Below are 25,070 nucleotides of genomic sequence, written 5' to 3'. Positions count from 1 at the left end.
ATATATGAATTATGTCTGAAAAACAGAAATGATAAATTGATAACTAAATTATTATTTTTTTACTCACGGGCTTTTCTTTGTGGAAATAAAGAGTTAGCCCAGTTTGTTGATTTTTAACACTAAACTTTTTTGAGTTCAACATTTACATACGGGTTTTTTTAAATAGTCTATGATTGTTAAAACACATTAAATTTAATGTTACAAATATTCATAATAATTTTATGTTCAAACTATAATATGACAAAAAAATAACAACCTTATTTACCTGGCTTATGCTGTAATGACAGAGTTATGGGTTGCCAACTGTTTTCATGTCTTTTTTCTATTTTACCAGTACCTTAGCAGTTACATATATCTTTGCTCGATGTTAAGATTTAAGTTCATTGATTTCTAGTATATATAGATTTATTCTAGTAAAACATACATACATATAACTTTAAGAGTAATGTATTTCTTTTAAAAGATTTCTATATGTTTATACTTTTTTCTGCAGCCCAAAAGAGAAGTCCCTTAAAAGTATTTAATGTGTATAATGTATAAAAAATTATGTATGGAACTTTTTGCAGCTTATTGGTTGTTTCGGTTAATTTTAATGTTCTTATCCTTTTGTCGGGGTATCATACCCATAGCACAAGCTCTGCATAGCTTAGGGACTAGATGGTGCTTTGTAAATTGTCCAGGGTTATTATTATTATTATATGCAACATTCAAAACAAAGAAATCTTTATATCTATCAAAGCAAGCTCTTGCTTAGAATAACATTTCATACGGTACTTGTGGTTGCACAAATACAATTCACGTATCATTTTCATAAGGGCAGTGTTGATTCAGAGAATGTAGTATTAATTGTTTCATTCTACAATTGTCAAGACGACGATTTTTCTGTATCATATTTTCTTCCGGTATATGATTTCATTCCATTTCACAATAAACAAATCGTGTGTAACGTATGCAAAAAAAAAACATTTAAAATACACTCCTAAAGCACTGTAAACGCTTTTCACGGGTGCTCCAACAAATGAAATAAAAAAAATATTCGAATACTTGCGGCTTCCACTTTTTATCCGCATCCAATAGAAATTCCGGAAGCATCGGTTACACTCGCTCCTAGAATTTATATTGAAAAAAAAAGCAATAAATAAAATACTTTGCGCTTCGCGTAATCAATTCGCCCTTTTCGCGGATGAGTGGATCTGAGGATACAATCGGACGTCGGACTCGAAAGGGACTAGACCGAGCTTATTACCAGTTCTCTATCATGATTAATGATGCGAAACAATCTAAAATTATCAATATAAAATATTAACGAGGGTTTCTTAAGGTTAGGCGAGTTCCGATTTCTTCGACAGTAAAACTTTATACAACCTATATTCAGACATACAGGAGGCATTCATTTTCGTTATGCATAAATGATGATGTAATAGGTCGCACTCGTATTTATAATGAAATCGATGTAAATTAAATACATATTTAAAATATATATTATTTTATATTGGAATAAATTTTATAGTGGAATGTAGACGAATCACAGCATAAAAAATATCCACAGCAAACCTAGCTCATAAGTATTGTTATATAACATAATAACTTGAACAATTTTTATATTTAAAAAACTGACCCCGGAACTCCGTTCCTCCTTAACATTATTAGGTATTTTGAAGTTTAGTTACAAATGAATTTCTTAACGGATCCAGTTAAGGTATGAACAGTTTATATGGGAAGATAAAATTGTTATTTTTATTATTTTCCATGCAATTTCTTTATATTTTCTCACCACTTAAACCTTACTTGGAGCTCTACAAAATTTTCAAAACCAAATTAGCCAAATCGGTCCAGCTGTTCTCCAGTTTTAGCGAGTCTAACAAACGTAAATGTCGTTTGTAAGTAGACTTTTTTATGTATAAGATTATAATAGGTACTCATTACATCAACATTTATGTTAAATACTAATCATATTTAGGCGTCAAATATTGCCTAAATGATAACGGATTCATCTATGATAATATATTTTAAACTAATTGGAATAGCAGACGAAACGGTAAGTGACAAATTTGCAATTAATTATAACAGTACTATAGACATCAAGTCATCAATTGATTCCTGTGTTCTTACTCATATATATGTATGGTAACATCTCAGGACAATTCACACAGCTCTATCTGGTCGCAATCTAAGCAGAATTTATGACATAGCACTAAACGTCTAATATAAATGCATAAATACGTTTCTTATAGTAATATATACTTATTATATATAGAAAACACCCAGACTGGCAAACATTCATAATAATGAATACAAATGTTCTACCGTGCGAGGAATCGAACTCGCGACCATCGGAAGTAAAGCGGCTAAATTGCTAGACCACCGAGGCCGTCAATATCAATATCTCAACCGTCAACATACCTAATTATTCAGATTACAAAGCTATTGCTGTGCGGTTAAAATTGGTGACACTGGACCTACACAGATCATTTTGAACAAAGACTACCTCTGTAAAAATGTCATAATATGTTGTTATTTGAATGGACTAATACAAATTCAAATTCAAAATATTTTTTATTCATGTAGGTCTATTACAGACTCTTATGATATGTCAAATCTGCCGTCAGTTCGGAACGATTTCGAGATGAGAAGAACTAAGAAGAAACTCACCTCGTGTTCTTTTCAAATAAATGTTGTACATGTTTACAATAATAAAGATTCGTTTAAATTCAAATTTGGGAGAATAGAGTGACTACCATCATATGCTACTGCAAAAGCAAAAAGACTAATCTGTATAATACGCTTATAATACGCTGTAATATTCATCCCCTATGCATAGCGGTTAGCGTTGCCAGGCGTCCCGTATTTCGCGGGATGTCCCGTATTTTAGGCTTAGTTTAAAATGTCCCGGCGGGACTGATTTTGTCCCGTATTCGAATCGTGCTCCGTTTTTTATTATTAAATCGATCGATCTACGCTAGACAAAAATACTCATGACGGCAACGTTATAATAACGTTGCCGTCATGAGTATTCAATTACGATTATAATTGTATTGATTTTTATAAATATGTTAAAACCAATAAAAATATGTTAAAACTTACTTGATCCTCAGAAATAAGACAATAAAGAATGTGACTATATAATTTTGTTTTTTATTTGTAGCGAGTAAAAAACTGAATTCCCGTATTTTTTTTTGTTTATTTGCGTTTGCCACTTATAGGCAGAAAGAAATCTGGCAACTCTAATAGCGGTGGACACGTCAAACGTTGCGTTAATACTATAACAGCTTCCTTTGTTCAATATATCTGATATATTTCGAGCTACAATCATGATGATAATATATCTAATATTTTCATCTTCGATATAGAATATTGAAATTTACGACCGACATATGATCTATGGGGTTAAAAGCTTAGCTTTGCACGAATCGTAATAGAATTTGCTTTGTTTGCAACTGATGAAAGTGTACTAGTCCGTTAATATTGTGTTGCCAGCTATCAGTAATACAAAGCAAATCCTATTATGATTTATGTAAAGCGAGAGTTCTGGCCCGCCTGATTGACTTAAATTCATTTTGTTCTCAAAGAAGGGGGATTCGAATAGTAAACATATTAGAACATACAACCACTTTATGTCCGATGGTTGCGGGTTCGATTCCTCACACGGTACAAACATTTGTATTCATGAGTATGATTATTTGTATCGATCTGGGTGTTTTATCTGAGTGTTTTATATGAAGAAGGTATAATATGTATGTATTTACGAATAAATCTATGTATTTGTATCAGTTATCTAGTACCCATAACACAAGCTTTAGGTAGCTTAACTGGGTCTAGATGGCGCTGTGTGAATTGTCCTGAGATTATTATTCAACCCATTTTTAACTATCACGGTGATTTTTTCCACTTTCTTTCAAATTCAAAATTAAACTGAGATTAAATGAGAAATTCACAATAGCTAAATTATGTTTATTATTTGACGACTTTATGAGGGTACTATGAGGGTTAAAAAAGACATCGCCAGAACATCCTTGCCATTGATCTGATCCCAGAAACCACACGGTGTACTTTCCAGCACCACTGTTGCGGAGCCGCGTTAGTAGATCACCAAATAACTAATTTCGACTGATCATAATTCTTTCTGCTAGTCTTAGCACATTTCATTTATTAGGCATATACTATGCATAAAGCTTCCTAAATAGTATATTGGTTCAGTAAACTTTATGGTTGCGGGTTCGATTCCTCACATTATAAGTAATTATATTCATGAGTATTATTGTGTTTGTATAAGTGAGAATGTTTTCTATTTATATATATTATTATTCTATTACCTTGTGTTATGGGCACTATAATACTGATATAAATAATCAGTATTCTAGTGCCCATAACACAAGGTCTGCTTACCTTGGGACTGGATGGTGTTGTACGAATTGTTCAAATTATTATTTATTCATATATTTTATATTCTCTAAATTAGGTATTAAAGGTTAGAGTTACGTGTCATATTGCCCAAGTAATTCTAATATGTTTAATCAATTGTTATTTTATATTCCTGTACAAATTTACGCACGATATTTATTTTATTTAGGTATTTAATATACTCGTATAATATCATTTGTATGCTTTATTTTCACAATTTTTGCTAGTTTTATTATTATCATTTACTTATAGAATATTGCATATTCTCGAAATTCTACGGTGTTATAGATTAGAGTTACGGTTATACTAACTATTGTTATTATTTCATGGTTTCACAATCTCACATATAGTTGAAAATTTCTAACTTCCACGATAATAATATTTTCATATTGCAAAATATATATAAGCCCGATATCGAGTCACTTGTTTACAGAATTGTATTTATTATTGTTTCTTTTCTTTTCTCTTCTTTTATCTTGTTTAAGAGAAGGTAATACTCACCCACACGGGCCTTAGACAAATATGGGTGAGGTTGTGCTATATCAAGATGTTATTATTGTGAAAGTTAGAAATTTTCTTGTAATGCGATATGTATTTAATATTGTGGCTATTTGTAAGAGATAATTAATATTATTATATGTTATATATCTCCTTTATTATTATTATATACGGACATTGTAAGAGACAAAATACAACGCAGTTTCATTGTTAATTAGATTGGCAGTTTCAAAATTTGCAATCACATTGTGTGGCGTATTGGTAAATGGAAATCATCAATCTAATTTTAGTATACGTACTCAAACTGACATTGTGATGTTAACACAAGAACATTTCAAATAATTTGTAATTAAAATCATCGTGAATGTAGTAATCTGCCATAGAGCGATGTCTCTACATACATTAAATATAATACATAAAATTCTTATGTCACAGGCTTAACTTAGGAAATTTTGTGTATATATTCATAATATATTCAGTAGGTCTGAGAATAGGACGTACATTATTTTTCATATCCCTACCGCAAAACAACGTTTGCAGGGTCAGTTAGTATTTATACTAAAAAAGTACTTTGTATGAATTATCCGCTTTGACTAACACATGAGTGCAATGGTGGCTGGCTCATCCGTCGTACTCGTGCACGGGTGCTGCTTGTAAGGACTGGTCAGTTCGGGTTACGAACACTGATTAGACTATTTGCTTTAGCAATAGCATAAGCTGGTTATCACTCAATTCTCCCAAATTTGAATTTAAAAATGAATACTGTATTATTATAAACATGTACAACATTTATTTGAAAAGAATACGAGCTGAGTTTCTTGTTAGTTCTTCTCATCGCGAAATCATTCCGAACTGACGGTAGACTTGACATATCATAAGGGTCAGTAATAGACCTACATGAATAAAGATATTTTGAATTTGTATTTGACATGTATGCAGTATTGTAAAAAGTCGTAGGTACCTCAGTTTGTCCTATTGCAGGTATCAAGCAGCTTGCTTCGTACGATGTGTTTTACCTATAAGGCAGTGAAATTACAAAATATGACATAATCTTCCGGAATATGCTGTTCATGCTAACACTTACTATCAGTTGGGCCGTCAGCTTTTTTACCATTCCAGTTACATAAAAAAATGTATGAAGCCATGCATGGAATAAGAATCTTAAAATCATTATAATAATAATAATAACTGTAGACAACTCACACAGTCCCAAGCTAAGCAGAGCTTGAGTTGTAATACTAGGCAACTAATATAAATACTTAAATACAATTTTTGAAACTACATACATGACATACTTAGAAAACATACAGACTAATGCAAACAATCATTAAGACAATTAAAATAAAGATAGCTCTATTAGATACTTACGTTAATTACTTAACTTAGGGGTAGGATTATATACAAATAAACACTAACTTTTTTCAATTATGTTATTACTTATTAAGTACAGTTACATAACGAACAATTATAGTCAAATGGAAGTTTCGTATTAAATATGAATTTAGTAGAAAAATCTTTGTAAATTCACGTGAAAATTTTCAAGTCAGATTAAAAATAGGGAGATTAATATATAAAATGTTGACATTACATACGTGGAATGTTATGTACATTGTTTTTTTATAATAATTAAGGCAACCTAAATAATAATTGGAATTTGGAATAGGCTTTTTTACTAATTTAATAACGGTACTATACTGCCCAAAGACGGAGCGTAGAAGTCGGGTTGTATAGTCTTATGATTTAACATTTCTTCCGTAGTGTGACTTGTCAAGACTAAAAGAGTTTTGAACCCTGTCTGTTTTCCCAAACCTACGTCTTGTTCAATCCTGCAATAGAAAATAAAACCAAATAAGAAGATTACTACGTACAAATCAAACAGCTCGAAGGAAAGTTTGTACAATATATTTTTTTGTAAACATATAAATAATATATAGGACGATATATATGTAGAATTAATATATTGTACCTTCATGGCTGTTATTTCCTTTGGGGTAATCAAGACACTTTCTCAAGCATCGACCTTATGATAAACATAGCACTTGGCATGAGCACATTGTGCATAAGTTATATGGAAACAAACTTTATAGGGAGCGAGCCTATCATCTTTTGGGCTATTTTGGTCTATTACGGGTATTTCTATCATCGAAGAATTAGTAAAAAAAAAAAATAATAATAATATCTCAAGACAATACACACAGCGCCATCTAGTCCCAAGCTAAGCAGAGCTTGTGTTATAGGTAAATATATGGATACATTTTTTTTTGTAAATAAATACATATTATACATAGAAAACACCCAGACCGATACAAACACTCATACTCATGAATACAAATGTTTGTACCGTGCGAGAAATCGAACCCACGACCATCGAATAGTAAAGCGGTGTGCTAAACCACTAGACCACCGAGGCTGTAAGTAAAAGGCCAAGTAAAGTAGAGATTTTTTTTTTATATAAGCCATATTTGAACCCACTTTATTTTTTGGTACAACTCTCTTATATAATTATGTGCAATTTACAACAACAATGATATATCCGTGTGTGGCACGTGTTTTGTTATCATGGAAGCCTTTCCAAATAAAATTACATATATCTTTATTACAAATGTTCTGGGAAGCTTCGAGTACAAATGAATAAGATTTGTTTTCTCGAATACAATTGGTTTTGGATGTATGAGAATAAGCTCATTTATTATTTGGAGATTTTAAATTGAGATATGTGGGAGTTATATCTCATACATCAGAGTAATATATCCTATTACACTAATAAATCCTATAAGCAGATACATGTACCGGTAATTGAGAATCCTTGTGGTTGTATTGACTTATATATGTATGTATATAATACAAACACACATGAATATCCTTGCGATTGTTTTTATAGATGGGGTATTTTTTTAGACTACTCTAATACTGTTGGCCACAGGTGGTCTTTACAGCATCAGCTTCACCGGACGATAGGGAACGAGTGCAAATGGTACTCCAAACCCGTGGAAGAAGTTATGAAGCGGCTGAAGGTCATCTCCCACCTCACGGATACGACTTTAGTCGGAGGGCACCGCTAGGGGTTCGAACTTAGGCTCGTAATTTCGATACTCCCTTTGAATTGGATATAGGTATCGATCAGAGGTGTCTAGATAAGGTAGTCAGAGCTGTTGTCAAGAGTTATGGTGAAAGCGGTACTTGATATCCAAAAATATGATTTGAACCCAATATAGACTAATTTTGTTTCTCTGATTATATGTATTATGGGCCATCAATAAATTACCTCGCACCTTACGAGGAAGTTAACAAATATCGTATAAAAAAAAACATTAAATCTAGAACCTACGTTCCCAGGAGATGCTTTAGATTTGATATCACATTTAAAGAATGGCAAAAATTGCGGATGTTGATATGGTGTAATTTAAGGATAACTACTTACTGTAGTAATAATATTAAGAATAACTACAACTGCAAGTTTAATACTTACATATCACCAATAAATAGTATTCTACTTGGATCTGACAAATCTGCCCGTCTCATAGCAAATTCGCCAAATAGTTTGCCAGGCTTTCCTAGTTGTATTGGCAACCGTTTCGTTTCTTCTATAGCTAGATCTGTGAATACTTGAGTGCCTAAAACAAAACAAATATATGTATTTTTTAATGTAACTGGTACAACTGTAACTGTTTGGTGGTAAGTGGTAATAATGACACGTAGACGTAAACAGCGGACGTCAAATTTTACTGTCTAAGGTTTCAGATATCATAACATCGAAATCTTATAACTTCACAGCTCTATATAACATTTGCTACCAAAACATAGCCGAAATAACCTAACAATGTATATAGGGGCTGTATTTATATTAGTTTTGTTGTGTATATAGGTTGTTTATTATAAAAGTAAATTGCAGACATATAAAGTTACTAGCTTTTGCACGCGGCTTCGCTCGCGTTAATTTATCCCCTTAGGGGTGGAGTTTATCAAAATCTTATGGGATGCCTATGTCATAGTAGATTTATGCATGCAAAGTCTCAGCCCGATTGGTTTAAAATTGACAAAGTTTCATACAAATTTTCATCCCCTATTTTATCCCCTTAGGGGTAGAATTAATCAAAATCCTTTCTTTGCGGATGCCTACGTCATAACATATACCTGCATGCCAAATTTCAGCCCGATCTTCCAGGGGTTTGGGCTGTGCGTTGATATATCACTATGTCAGTCACCGTTGAGTTATATATATTTAGATGTAGAATAGTATAAAATAATTAAGAATTAGGAACAGAATTAATCAGTATATCTGCAGAAGAAACCATGTTGACGTATTTTAGTTTTGCCGCGCAAACGTAATGCGCCACAGATGCAGAATATTGCACGACGCGACGCGCAGCCGCAGTAGGACGACGAGCGCGTCATAACTGTATGCGTGATGTTAATCCTATGTATATTGTAACATGTATATATTCTTTATTGTACTTTGAATACATTATGTAAGTAGGTTCATCTATACATATCAATAAAATTGGAGTGTCTGTTTGTAATATTGAAATAAGCGTTTTTTACTACGTGCATATGAATATAAATACGGTATACACAAAAATATATTTTTTTACAATTTTTATCTGTCTGTCGGTCTCTCTGTTTGTTCCGGTTAATCTCTGAAATGGCTGAACCGATTTTGACGGGACTTTTATTGGCATGTAGCTGATGTAATAAAGAGTAACTTAGACTACTTTAATAAAAAAAAAGTTAAATTCCACGTGGACGATGTCGCGGCTACAGCTAGTTTGAAATATAACCGAAATATAGCTTAAAAAACAAGCATATTTTCAGAAATATATTATATAGTCTTTATTGGACTTTCTATAAAACATTTAGGATAAACGAAAATAATTTGATAAATGTTGACACTCTTTTGTCAACATTATTTAGTCTTATCCATTAAAGAGATTTCCTCCAGTCAGCCCAATACAGCGCGCATAAGTGTTGAGTGATTCTTATTATTAATATGAATATTACGGACATTGGACAACAGAAAAATGAATATTTTATTCAGAATATTGATTCAGAATACAACCAGAATATTATTCAGTTGAGATAGTTGCAAAAATAACAACTAAGTGTGACCGACACGATAATGGTATTGATAGAAGAATATTTTCCTTTATGGGAAAACAAGCGGCAATATAACTGAGTGCGTCAGTATAGCAAAATATCTGTAAATACAATTCAGAACATTCTAGGAGAATTTAGGTCAATTGTATCTTTAAACTAGTATTATTCCACGCCGCTATTCGAAGAATATAGATAATGTTATTTACTAATAATATCAGTAAGTATCGATATATATTTTTTAATCGGCTCATTTATTATTAGCGATTAAGGAATTTATCAATATTGATGTTTTTTTCTTTCAAAGCAGACATCAGTTAGATGATTCGTATGTTCATATAGATTAATTGCAGAGAGACATTTTCAAGAAATTACAAAAATAAAAAATGTGTGCGTTATATGGGGATACCCATTACTGCTTTTGGCTTCTTTATTATCATCATTACATAGTATAAAACAAAGTCACTGTCGCTGTTTGTCCGTCCCTATGTGTGCTTAAATCTTTAAAACTACGCAACGGATTCTGAAGCGGTGTTTTTAAATAAATAGCGATTTAAAGGAAGGTTTATATATATAATACATGTACATCCGTGCGAAGCCGGGCGAATAGCTAATATAATATTGAAAAATATAATTACCTAAACCTAAGAACCCAGGCTTGAACACAATATGTCTGTCTGTAGCTCCATTTAGAAAGATGACTTCAGGCCTCCGGAGGTAGGTGATTGCTTTGTACATCTTTGGTAAATTCGCTTGAAAGTCACTGTCAAACACCACGGCACCTATCTCTTCATCGTCATTCAGATATTGGACGTATTCTGCATAGAAACTCGTACCTACATCTGGCTGTGAAATTTATTCAAAATTATTAATACTGTATATATTATATACAATATTTTCAAGAGGGTATATTAACATTTCTTAAGGATCGGCAACGCCAAAGTGACACCCCTGGTGTTTCAGGCGTCCATAGACTACGGTAACAATTTACTTTTTATTAAATGGGTCGTATGCTTGTTTGCCACTATAATACTATATATATATATATATATATTTTTATTATTAATAACCCAATTATTTTAGGTAGCAAACGGCGAGCTTTGGAAAACGTATATCGGTTGTATTGTACGATTGGGCAATGTAGTTACAGGATAACAATCTCTGTTAAATTTTCTCGAAGGGTAGAGTGTCACATGATAATGTGATATCCGTAGTGTTGATCATGTATATAAGGGATACTCGCAGCTTGCGATCGATGAGCAATCAGTATATGTCCCATTTCATAGAAAATAGAAAGCTACTTCGCTTCTGTAAGGAACATGGCACGCTAGTTTAGTAATCTGTATTCTACATTTTTATAAAAGAGACTCAGAACGCCTAAAATTTATTTAAATAAAAAAAAATATCCTTTTTACAATATTCTTAATGGCTAGTATATATATCTTGAAATTATCATATTTAATAAACGCATTCTATCATGTCAAATTCTATTCTATTCTCAAACATATGAATTAATTTGTTCTCACTTGAATAAATCAATCGGAACTGACAATAGATTTGACTGAGCATATTATATCAGCATGTCTAAAGATATTTTGATTTGATTTGATTAATAATAATATAATACTTGCCCCAGATTTACATTTGAAGCCGTAGGATTCCAAAGTTTTTATAGTCTGTGGATTTGTTACACAGTATACAGTCTTATTAAAATTAAGTGATTTTAAATATTCCGCCATCGCTACTGAAGGCACTGTCAGGTTTTCCTAAGGACAAAAGAAAGTATTTGTTAAATATAATATAACATTATTAACCGGGTCTTAACACGAATAATTTTATGGTAAATAAATGTATTTACCTCTCCTTACTACGAGTATGACGTGAGTCAGGTTGTGACCACGGGTAGTGCAACCAATTCCAAACGTCGAGAGAGGTAAATATCTGTATTTACCATAAAATTATTCGTATTAAGACCTAGTTAACAATATAAATAATGTATATTAAACACAAAAGTTTAAAAATAACTTAAAATCTATATTACAGTTTATATGCTGGTAATCTACTCTAGATTTGTATTTGTGCGAAATAATATATATATCAGTTGGTTTTTTTTGTTTTATGTAACAAACTAAAATTGTTTCTCTTTATAAATTTAACGTCTAGACAAAAATAATTGATTGTAGCTGTCAGTTTAGTCTCTTGTTATTATACTGAAGCTTTTTCCTGGGATTTCGCCTGCTCTTTATTAAATAAAACCGTTAGCACAGACGAGCGTCTGTGCTAACGGTTTACTCTAACCACCAGGGCATCAGTGGAGAATGATATTAAGAGTATATTATGTATGTATGTATTTACAAATAAAAAATGTATCTAAATATTCATATCAGTTGTCTAGTACATATAACATCAGTTCTGCTTACCCTGAGACTAGATAATGCTGTGTAAATTGTCCACGGTTTTTATTATTATATTCATTAACTAATATTACAATTATTATTTAATAAATTTACACCCACTCGGTTTAGAAATCTAGATCGTTTATACACAAAATAAATTAGTTTCGGCACAACAATACTTTGATAACAATGAAAATAATTACGAATATTAACAGAAACATTTCTTTGATTCACTGTTATAATGAAATAGTAACAATGTTATTAAAATTAATAATACCGCTTAAGTAATTTATAAGATCTTTCATTATTACTTACATTAATAATATTTAAAGTACCACGATATTTTATTTATGTACTGTGTAGCTATATTTTTATTTGTCTTTTTTTCCTGCCTTCTTTATAATGAGAGTCCGAGAAAATTATTAAAAATTTTATACCTACCTTTATAAGTATATAAAATATATATAGTATTGTTGAACAATCAGATATTTAATTAGATTTTTCATAAATAAAAAATATATACTAATTACTACAGAATTCTACAGATGTTACTTGAATATTGGCTTTTTTTTTCGGACTACTCTAAAGCTGTCGCAGCTGGCCTTTACAGCTTCATCGAACGACAGAGGGCCGAGTGCAGATGGCACTACAAACCAAACCCGCGGAAGGAATTATGGAGCGGCTGAAAGCCAACTCCCGCCTGACGGATACGACTTTAGTCTGAGGGCACCGCTAAGGGTTTTTTTTTTGTATGTGATAATGGAATGGTGCATCCGCCTGCGCTAACGGTTTACGCTGGCGGGGCACCAGTGGAGGGTGATAATATGAGCATGAGGTCAGGTCAGTTAGCCCATCGTGACAAATTCACCAGGAATTTAACACGATGGTTTCCAGGGGGAACCGCGTGGAGGTCAACCTGACATGGTACATTGCTAGTAATGGGTTCATTAGTCCACATTACTAACAATCCCATTTCCCCCCCACCGCTAAGGGTACAAACCTCGGCTTAGTCCATCGTAATTTCGATCTCCGTTTGAATTGGACGGATCAATCGGAAGGGGTTGAATATTGGCATAATAGAATGAAACAATAACGTAGATCTTTCTACTTAAAAAAACAAATTGTGTATTGTATGTAATGGACGGCCTCAATGGCACTAAACACAGGTTTCGAATATCGCGGGTTCGAATCTTGTACGATACAAATATATACACATATCCATGGCTGTTTGGTAATATTAATCTTTTCTACAATAAATATATACATATATATTATGTATTCCATTTTCTGCACGGTCAACATTCTACCGAAACCTCTACTTTTAATTTTTTTTTTGTCTATGCTATTGAATAATTTTTTTTTCGTGGCATTCTTCGAAAATATACATACGCCATTACATAAGAAGTATATTTATTGTATTACCAAAACTTTACCTGACGAGAGAGCTAAATCCAGAACAATATATATAATTTGTGTTACGTCAGGACTAGACCTGTGTATTGTCCTAATTTGTGTTGTTAATAACAAAATAATATTATATAACAATATTATTAATACAAGTTGCCGAATAAACCAATACTTCTATTTTTATTATCTGCTGATTCTCACAATATAATACTCATTTATTAGAACGAAACTCCTCTATTGTTGCTTCTATTCTGAAACATTTGGGCGTAATAGCCCATTTTCATTTTGTTATTAAAGTGATTGCTGGTTATTATTATGATTATTTATTTAATATTCGTTTGTATAAGATATAAAATAACAGTTTGTGTTAATTATCTGTTTAATAATATCATTAATAATTTTCTTAAGCCTAAGTTTACCCATTGTTGGTTATGTATCTAACTCTAAATAGAAAGTAATAAAAGGTCTTATTAATCTTTGTTTCGACAAGGAAGAAAGAGAAGGGATGTAAACTGGTCGAGTAAGGGTCGACCTACTCGTGAACTCTTTGGATACATCATCATCATCATCATCTGCTTCTTCCTTATCCCATTTATTTGGGGTCGGCGTAATATGTTTTGAACTTTGGATACAATTGTTGTTAATATTTGCTTTTGTAAATTAAAATTTAAAAATTATTTTCAGTATGCTATGTACCAAATAAACAATTTTTTTTTGTTCTTTCTTTCTTTAAATTATCCATGATGGAGTGATTTGAATTCATTCTCATATTTGCATTTATCATTGACCTTACATTTCCTTTAGGTATCACTATACTATTAGTGTAACTGGAATCACAATATTGTCCAATAAAAAAATATATGGGAAATATCGTTTACTTATAAAAACTGTTTTTGTCCTAATTTATACCTTAAATTCTTCTTTCTTCGATTACAAATAAATTTTTTTTTTACTTCCTTCCTTAATATAGAATATTATTTAACGTATTCTTATGTTACTAATATTCGTTACTAATATTTATTATAAAAATAATAATGTTGAAATAAAAGCTAATTAGCCAAGAACAATGCGGATTAAGAAACTAATATTTCATAATTAGTTATTACACTGCCAGTAAGTATTTCTTATTTCATAGTGAAATTAATCTATACGTTTGCAAATTGACGAGTAGTAATTTTTTATGATGTTCGAATTAAAATTATTGATTTATTCACTAATTGCCATTTATTTATTGATTACCAAAGCTGTCAAGAAACTGTTTTAATATTCATAATTAAAAAAACTTAAACAAAATTCTATATATATTAACTTACTGTTTCTACAGTTATCATTAAAATATGTATCCCATTATATATATATTATAAATATTTTTACAACAAAATCACGGTCTTTAATGTCCACGTATCAGCTTGGTATATTATTTTACAAAATGCCATATAATTACCACTAATTTGAATTGATCTACTTTGTTCATGTTCAATTATTCTAATATCTAATTATATTATTTCAATGTCGTATTAATACCGTAGTTAATGACTGAATAATTATTGTAACAAGACACTAATTATGACTGTGTACGGTTTTAAAGTTTGATTAAAGTTGGAAATACTTATTCTATGTTTCTAGTTAAAATAATAAGAAGAAAGGAGATTGTAGGATCTAAGATTATAATAGAACGATGAGAAATTTCAATATGTTTTTCTTCTTACTTTTTGAAGTACTAGTAGTATTCAATACCAATAACAATCAAACAAGTAAATTATAGTACTTTTATATTTATAATACTTCTAAGGATGAATCCATGCTATGATTATAAACTGACACAAAAGGGTTTAATATAAAGAAAGTAAACAATTGTTTATAGAGAATGTCAATGGAAGCAGAGCAGAGATTTCAGAAATTTCGTTTAAAAGATGATTTATTCCAGTGTAACACAGTAAGACAGTAGCATAGTCCTTGGTGGTCCAGCGATTTTGCACATAGCTTTACTTCTAATGGTTACGGGTTCGATTCCTCGCACAATGCAAACATTTATATTCATAAGTATGATTGTTTATATAGGTCTGAGTGTTTTCAGTACCTATAAAACAAGCTCTGCTTACCTTGGAAGCAGATGGCACAATTGTTCTAAGATATTATTATTATTATCAGAACAAAAAACAAAATGTCTTTATTTATTTGCAATTGATTAAGAAAGCCACATTACTAACGAATAATATAATAGCCACGGAAAAGTACATTATTTTTTATTTAACCTTGAAGTTATTAGATAACGTATAGTTATTAGTATAACTCATCATTATTATGTTTTATATAGCTTATCACAGAGACTACCGCATATCTTAAGACTCATACAAATCAAGTTTATCTGATTATACCTACTGCAAACATTATGCGGTGTGGGTTATATTTATTATTACAGCATGATTCAAAGCGTGATCTTTGTTCTGTGGAAATAGTGACTATTATTGTTGGGTAGTTTGTTTATGATCTTTTCATAGCTTGAAATTGTTTCACGAAATCCTCTAAACAAAGTATCATCAGGCAATGAATAGAGTTTGTATATAGTTTGAAAGACTAGTGTTGACTGTTTTTTTTAAATGATGATAATGGATTGGTGCACCCGCCTGCGCTAACGATTACGCTGCCAGGGTACCAGTGAACGGTTATTAGGTGAGCATGTGGTCAGATCAGTTAGCCCATCGTGACAAATTCACGAGGAATTTAACACGATGATTTCCCGGGGAAACCGCGTGGAGGTCAACCTGATTACAATCAATCCCCTTCCCCCCTAGTGTTCTGTGACTAGACTATAACGGCGAAACACGCATGGCAATATGCGTAGATCCAATAAAGGTCGGAATTTTATCACTAACGGGCAAGGACGTAACGCTTTCAGTAGCTATAATATGTGGTCTCACAAATGCTAACGGTAGCGGAATTAAACAAAATAATAGAAATTCATGAAGTAATAACGACGAAACGTTGTTATTCCTAATCTCTGAAACGGGTGGACCGATTTTGACTGGGCTTTCAATCGTCGATAGCTAATATAGCCTAATGTAGCTTTTAGGCAAACTTAGTGTTGGATTAAAATCCAGTATTGTATCAAATTAGACGCTCCTAATCAAATTCTTGTACTGATTTTCATCTGTTTTTTGTGATAATAAATAAACGAATTTTCGAAAATTTATTTATTTTAATACCATCCGGATGAAGTCGCGGTTATAATATACGTCTATGAAAATAATCCATGTTTCGCTTTGACTCACTAATTTGAACAATGAACTAACGTGAGTCATTATGGCATCATAATGTATAGTAGCCACGGTTTACTCAAGTATTTCAATTTACTACGGATGACCATGGAATGGTACATTAGTGAAAGATAATTAGTATGAGAATGAAGTCAGTCATAGTGAGGAATTAACCACGATGGTATCCAGATACGAACTGAATTACATTGTAGCAGTTGTGAGCGGAAGGGAGCTGTTCTAATTCTCACATCCCCACCTTGTTGGGAGCCATAGTCTTATTAGTTGGGGTAAGCTATTGGTCAATTCACGCAGACATTATTGCGGTTCAGGCGCCATGTCGTCATTGTCAGGCTTAAGTGCCACATGTCAGGCCCACGAGAGGTCATATACGAGTATATACATATATATTTATTATTATTATTTATATATATGTATGTATAAACGAAGATGTATGTATAAAGTAATCGTGTGTCGGATGTGTCGGAGAGGTAGAAGAAAAATCGTCCGTCGAGGTATGGGCATGTAATGGTTAGAAATGATGATTATATAAGGGCAGAGGAAGGATGAAAAAAGTGGATGGACTGTGTGAAAGATGATATGGTAAGAAAGAGAGTAAATAACGAGATGACTGCGAACACGGATGAGTGGAAAAGAAAAACATATTAAATTCCTAATTAAATGGGATAAGGAAGCAGCAGATGATGATATGTGTATAAAATCAGCTTGTTTGTGTTATATTGATACAATATATATTTACACATGACTATAAACTTTTAATAAAGAGTTTTATAAAAGTGTACATAACATAATTAGAAATTGTAATTTTATCGAAAACAAACTGATCTCACAGAGATTAAATATTTATTTAAAAATTGCTACTAAAATATTAACTAATATTATGCTAAATTCTATTAATAATCTATCTGTCTCTGTCTTGTCAATACTTTTGCTCTTTCTGATAAGCCGTTTCTGATAAGCCGGCTGGCTTTTTTGTAGACTATAATGGTGACACCATTATAGTCTACAAAAAAATCTAAAAGCCTGTACAGATCATAATGACATTTGAAACGAAGATAGATTATATCACAATACTTTTATCTTAAAATTTACAGACAAGTCACGGGGCAATAGCGAATATCCAATATAAAATTCACTACTTAATATTAACTTACGTAACCATCAGTAATTCCTGATGCTTTGAATTTAGCTTCATAATTTTCTTTGCTTCTTATACTATTATTAGACACATAGTGAACAGTCTTTCCATGTTTCTTCATCAGCTTGAAGAATTCTCCAGATCCATCTAAAGGGGTATTGGACCATATTACACCTGTAACAACGACAAAGCACTTAGAAATTCGTCATGCTCTATTCACACACATTTAAAGAGCAAAACCTAAGTTTCTTGCTTGTTCTCCTTGTAGTCCTAGCTTTCCGAATAGCGGAGAATTAAAAAAAAAACTAGAAGTAGGAGTAGGAGTTTGTATTCAATGGCGCTTAAAAGGTTTCTTTGAATAAACAATATATATTGGGATAAAATAGGGGATGAAAGTTTGTATGAAACTTTGTCAATTTCAAATCGATCGGGCTGAGACTTTGCATGCATAAAGCTACAATGCCGTAAGCATCCCCTAAGAAAGGATTCTGATAAATTCCACCCCTAAGAAGATAAATTAACGCGAGCGAAGCCGCGGGCAAAAGCTAGTTACATATATATTTACGACATCCGTTATACTACATTCAACCGTACGAAACTGAGGTGAGTCACTAGTAGCCGCATAGTTTAATATACTCTTTAAACTTCGAATAATTACGGGTTCATCCCCGCTAAATAAAAACTTGTACTCTTACAGTACTACCATTTGTATTGAAGTGGGTGATTCCTAGATATATTGTATACTAACTGTATCCCGCAACTTTTTCTGCTTTATTAGAGAAGATATAGACAATATTGATCCACGTGTTACAATATATTTCCATGCCAAATTTCAGTAGGATCAGTTCAACTGTTTATGAGACGGAAGATAACAGACAGACAGACAGACATGCTTACATATTTATATTATTAGAATGAATTTACATAATAATACTATTTCAGTTATTTGATAGTGATTTGTATAATAATCCCATGACAATTCACAAAGAGCCATCTTTATCAACAAGCTAAGCAGAGCCTGTAAAAAGTACTAAACGACAGATATACAATAATACATATATAGACTTTTCCTACAAATACAGAGTCTAAATAGAAAACACCCAGACTAATACTAACAATCAATTAACAATCATGCTCTTGATACAAATGTTAGTACTGTCCCTCTGATCGAACCCGCAACTATCGGAAATAAGACGGCGTGCTAAACCACATACCACCAAGGATGTCATAAACTAAGAATAAATAAAAAAAAATACTAAATGCAAAGTAAGAACGTTATTTTTATCATAGAGCTAATATTTATCTTGCATGCATAGTATAAAATCATATGAATGTTGCATGCACTAACAGCTTTGCTTTTTTTTCAGATCTCCGTAAAATAACAGTAATTTTAAATGAACTGTTGTTTACGAAATGAATATTTTTTACAACTATTCTTTGATGACCTTTTCGTACAAAAAGAACTGGTAAAAGCACATTTGGCGACTCTCACCTTTTCTACCAGTGAATCATGAATAGTGCAGAGAAATATTATAGTAAGTAGTTAAATGAATGAATGAATAAATAAAATTATTAATAAATGTAAATTCATACATCTCTTTTCTACTATAACTAAAAATTGTCTTCTGTACTCTTCTTACTCTGTAAATTATGTTACTTGTATATTTCAAATAAAAAGTTAATAAATAAATTCAAAATTCAAAAGTGAACATTATCACAATATAAATCATAGTATTCTTGTCGACAGTTATAAGGAAGTATTTTATGATAACAACTTTATAAGAACAATAAACATTATTATCAAGTTAGTTTAGTTGTGGTACTGTTCTAATAAGTACATCAAAAGTTTTAATTACTCACAAATCATGAAATCATTCCGTAACTTTACAGTTTGCTTCTGTAATACAGGTGAAATTTATTAACTTATATCTTTAGCATGTAATAATAATTGTAGTTGTCATTGTTTGATGATATTCACCCGCAATGACTTAGTCTATCACCCCAATAAAAGGAGATATATAAATTATATTTCTGAACATAATATATATAATAATCTCAGGACAATTTATACAGCGCCATCTAGACCCATGTTAAGCTAGTTAAAGCTCATGTTATGAGTGATGATGTAATCCTACTAGATAACTAATACAAGCAAACTTTTTTTTTGTAAATATACATAGAAAACACCCAGACCGATACAAACAATTATACTCATGAATACAAATATAATAAGTTGTATACTTATTTATTTATTTTATTTATTCAAATAATAAATTCTAAAGTTACAGATCCTATTTTTATCCAGTTACCAATCCTATTTTTATATTAAAACTATTATAATTATAAAGATACGTATATTCTAATTATATTTATTAGAGAAGGCAAGCCTTCTATGTGGACATTAGCATTTTGGAACTGACCCAAAATTGAGTTCAAGGGCTACAATGCTTGAGCATTGAGAATATTACTAGCATGTTTGTGCGCACCACCACAATTGCAAACAGTCGGGCACGACAGCGGGTGTATTATATGGAATATTAAATCCTATACATTCGACTACTGAGGGATTGTCTATTTTGCGATTGCATTGCGAAATCCGTCAAAAATAGGACGTCTGCTATACTTCTCATGTATTCTTAAGAACTAAGTGATTTTACTTGGTACCAAAACTCGACATCCCTTCTAACAAGACCTTTACAATACCTTTACAATTCTCATTTCCTTTGTTCCTAATTAGATAAGGTAAAGGTGCACATAAAAGACTTTGAATAAAAATCTCACTACTTAATAGATTTATATTATTTTGTTTAATTCCGATAAAATTAGTATGTATGAGACCACAAATATTCATTGTGGAAACTTGACTACCATTATGACCATCTCAAATGGTAACCAAAGACAGTTATTGAGTCTACATCCATATTGCGACACGTGTTTCACATCTGTACGAAGCATCATCAGGTATTGTATAGAGTACGGATATAGAGAAGTTAGTTACTAACTAGTTTTTAATAAAGATATTTTGAATTTTTAATGTTTCTATTTCACAGATTTTTTTTATCGCCGTTATCGTAGTACATTACTATGATGGTGACAATTAAGTACACGGCCCATTTGATGGTCAATGGTTACTGTAACTATGGACGCTTGAAATACCAGGGGTGTCACTTTATATTCCTTTTTTGAAAAACCAAACTGTAGTTTCTAGAGAAATCCTTGGCAGGTAGTGCATCCACAATCTAAGTGTACGCCGGCGGAAGCTTCTCTGAAATCGCACTGTCCGAAACTACTTAAGTTCCAGCGTGGTTTCTGTTTTAAGAGATTTCCTTTGATTTTGAATAAATTATAATTATAAATGTAATAAGAACTAGAAATAATTTATTCTATATCTGTATTGAAGAAATGTTCAAACGTGTCAGAACTTTATGAAGAATTTCGACATTCTTTGTAGAGTTAGTTTCTATGTACCTACGTATATGTCAACATTTGTGGCGTTGTGTACACAGGTGAAAGAAGGAGGCGACAGTCGATCTGTCATTTTACTGTTTACTGATACAAATCATGAGTACATACATATCCTTACGACAATTATCCCAAATGGGATAATTAGATTGTAAATTTTCGATGATGTGAAGAATGCAACACTGGCCCACATTTTGCATAATTAAATGTATAGTGCATGATTGTTCAATAGAATAGAAAATAATTTATTCAAATATATTACATTGAAGCACTTTTGAATAGTCATCACATTTTTTTAATCTACCACTCAGTTCAGATCTAACTAAATAGAAAATATTATGATATTTCTCTGAAAAGGTTTGTAAACGGTGTTATTTAGTCATAAATTTATTGAATTATAAAAGTACATATTTAAATAATTTTATAACTGAAAAGGTTAAATAACAAGTAAGAAGGTAATGATAATGAGCAATGAATGTGAGTATTTCAGCATTATCCTTAGATGTAGTTATAGCCTGTTATTTTTAAAGTTTACATCATAATTATTAACATTTTCATCATACGTTCTCATCATATTTTCATCATCGTACCTACTTTTTATACTATTATTATTTTAATAATAAATACCTACATAGGTATTTACTTTTTAAAATTAAAAAAATACTTTTACTTGTACTTGTACTTTTTAAAATTAAAGAATTCTGTTCCAAATGCGAATATATTTTTAACTTATAATTAATGAAGTATTAAAACAAATTACTTCCAATTATTATTATTATCAATATCGTTGTTTAAAACAAGAGTAATTAATTTAAATACAGCGAATCTATTCAGATATATAAATATCTGATAGATAAATCAATATCAATAAAACAATGAAAGTATCTGTGGATAAAAACAATTAGCATTTTATTTATATTACTTCAACATAATGTAGAGATTTAAATAAAGGAACAAAATATATAGATTAATAAATAGTCGACCCAATCAAGTCAGAAAAGACTGATTGAAATACATATAATGCCCAAATAACATAATTAATGGCCCCGGTGGTCTAGTGGTTCTGAAATATAGCGACACATTGAAATACTTCCGGTGGTCGCGGGTTCGATTCTTTGAACGGCACAAACATTTATATTCATGAGTATAATAGTTTGTATCGGTCTGGACGTTTTCTTTTATTTGCATCTATTGCCAAGTACCCATAACACAAGTTCTGCTTACCGTGGGACTAGATGGCGCTGTGTTAATTGTCCAAGGTTATTATTATTATTTATTAAATATAAAAATGAGTTCATTAGGTAATAATATATAGTACAAAATATTTAATCTTTAATACAGTAATACATACAATAATTTAGAGATAATTATATTCTCAAAGGTGGACTTATCCCTAGAAGAGATTTCTTTCAGTTAAATCAAAACAGTGACAAAGTCATAATTAGTGCAAAAAGTAAATACAAAGTTAAAAAAATACTAATTATAAATTGTCCTATTGTAAATAATTTGACTTCATTATCAAATTGTACATACAAATTTAAAATAATAGGTAAACATCCATATCACTCATATCAGCTGTTACATGATCGAAGCACGTGGCGCTAGTATCAACTCACCATCACAATCCGAGAAAATATGATCGAACGAGTCCAAAAAGTCTCTAAACTCGTCCTTGCTCACATCCAAAAGATTTACTGGGCCGGTTGCCATTTTAATATCACAATCACAAGAATCGATCGGAACCACGTGTGTTCATAACCTAGTTACACAGGGCACTGCGCTCGCGTCTATCTGTACGTCATTATAAAGTTGTGCGGTGGGACACTGTGTCCGTTGTAACACGATTTTGGGATGACGCATCGTGAATTTTATTTTTAGTCAATTGCATAAACTATTTTTATGTTGCGTAATGGATTAATAGGAAACGACAAAATGATATACAGTTGTAACTAGTAAAAACGTATATATATGTATACAGTGCAAATAAAGATTGTACTAAGTGTTCAATCTAGACTTTAAGGTACTCATAATAAGTAATATTTTGTTTTACTTTTCTCCATTTTTGTTATCCGCAACAAATTGCTAAGAAAGGTTTTGTATTCGTTTAACGTTACGCTTTATTTATATAATGTATTAAATATCTATAATTTGTAGTACAGAAGTCATGACAGAATAGAAATAAATAAAACATTGTGACATATGAAATATATTGTATTATTTTTTATTTATTTATTAAGTTAGAGAATATAAACAACAATGAAATAGTATATGTAATATAATTTTCAATTAAATGTAATCAATAACTATCTATAGTACACTACAAGTCGCTAAAATATAATGCAGCGGTAATTGCTACTTGCTAATTTTATTCGCTCACATTTAATTCTATTATTATTCCATAAATTTTTCTTTTTAAATAAATATTTTATTTTACTTTCGTATTATTTCAAAATAATATGAACATACATATATAATTTGATACTATATTACAAATCCGTTAATATAATCGTATATAATATGGAAATAATGTTATCATTTTGTCGTATATAACATTCAATGGAATTGTGCAATTGTTACTATGGGGGTAGAGCAGAATATACCCATTTAGTTTGCGGCCTTGAAGTTTTTTTAAGTTTTATACACGTTGTTATTAATTGTTCATAGTAATATTTTAATAAACTCTTTCATTATAATCATAAAAGTGTTTATCAATAAATTCAATCCTTATAGATTATTATATGTTATCAGTAGGTAATAATTGCATACATTTTTTTATACACCAACAGAATATTTTTGTCTGCTAGTAAGATTTTGGAAATAGTACATTTTTGCATATAGTATTCATCCTTTCCTTATTCCATCGAAGACCTGATCAAGGCAACCGATTGTGACATTGAAATTGTTAAGGTCTGGTATGAACATGTTTACCATTGATACGTAAGAAGATTATTCCATCATAATGTTCATGGGTCTCATTGTAGATTGAAAAGCACGGCAGATAATAATTTAGTATTTTATTTAACATTTTTAATTTATATTACAGTCTTATTAAGGTAATTCGTAAAAAAATATATAAAAGAATATATTATTAATTTAGAAATTCTATCAATTTTCAAATTTCAACGGCTACCGTAATAGTTTGATCAATACAATGTAACTTTCTAACATTAACTGTAATATGATATAACGTCGACAGCCCTGATAATGTATTGGAAGATTTATAGACAACCAGAAGCAGTTAGTCCCATAGGAGCTTTTATGTTGACGTAACCAGAAATTTATATCAAGGTTTATGTGATCCAATTTTTTAGTAGATGTTGGAAAATATAATCTGTGTTAATTCTCTTTTAATATGATATTTATTTTATGTTATATATTATTTATAATGAGAATAACATAAAC

The 25,070-nt window shown here is 31.1% G+C and overlaps 1 protein-coding gene across 1 annotated transcript; it reads right to left on the bottom strand.

Annotated features, from left to right (window-relative positions):
• Window positions 1–6,399: 6,399 nt before the first annotated feature.
• LOC131847404 (uncharacterized) lies at window positions 6,400–23,429 on the bottom strand. The gene is made up of 6 exons (XM_059196980.1): window positions 23,285–23,429; window positions 18,223–18,380; window positions 11,622–11,756; window positions 10,629–10,836; window positions 8,369–8,513; window positions 6,400–6,725 (listed from the first exon to the last, which is right to left on the bottom strand). The coding sequence occupies exons 1-6, from the start codon at window positions 23,376–23,378 to the stop codon at window positions 6,572–6,574; spliced, it is 894 nt and encodes a 297-aa protein (XP_059052963.1). The 5' UTR covers window positions 23,379–23,429; the 3' UTR covers window positions 6,400–6,571.
• Window positions 23,430–25,070: the final 1,641 nt, after the last annotated feature.

This window comes from Achroia grisella, unplaced genomic scaffold (genome assembly GCF_030625045.1).
Source record: "Achroia grisella isolate CSIRO2021 unplaced genomic scaffold, CSIRO_AGI_Agris_v1 utg5304, whole genome shotgun sequence".
In the NCBI taxonomy this organism is placed as follows: Eukaryota; Metazoa; Arthropoda; class Insecta; order Lepidoptera; family Pyralidae; genus Achroia; species Achroia grisella.
This window is presented reverse-complemented; position numbering and strand designations above follow the sequence as displayed.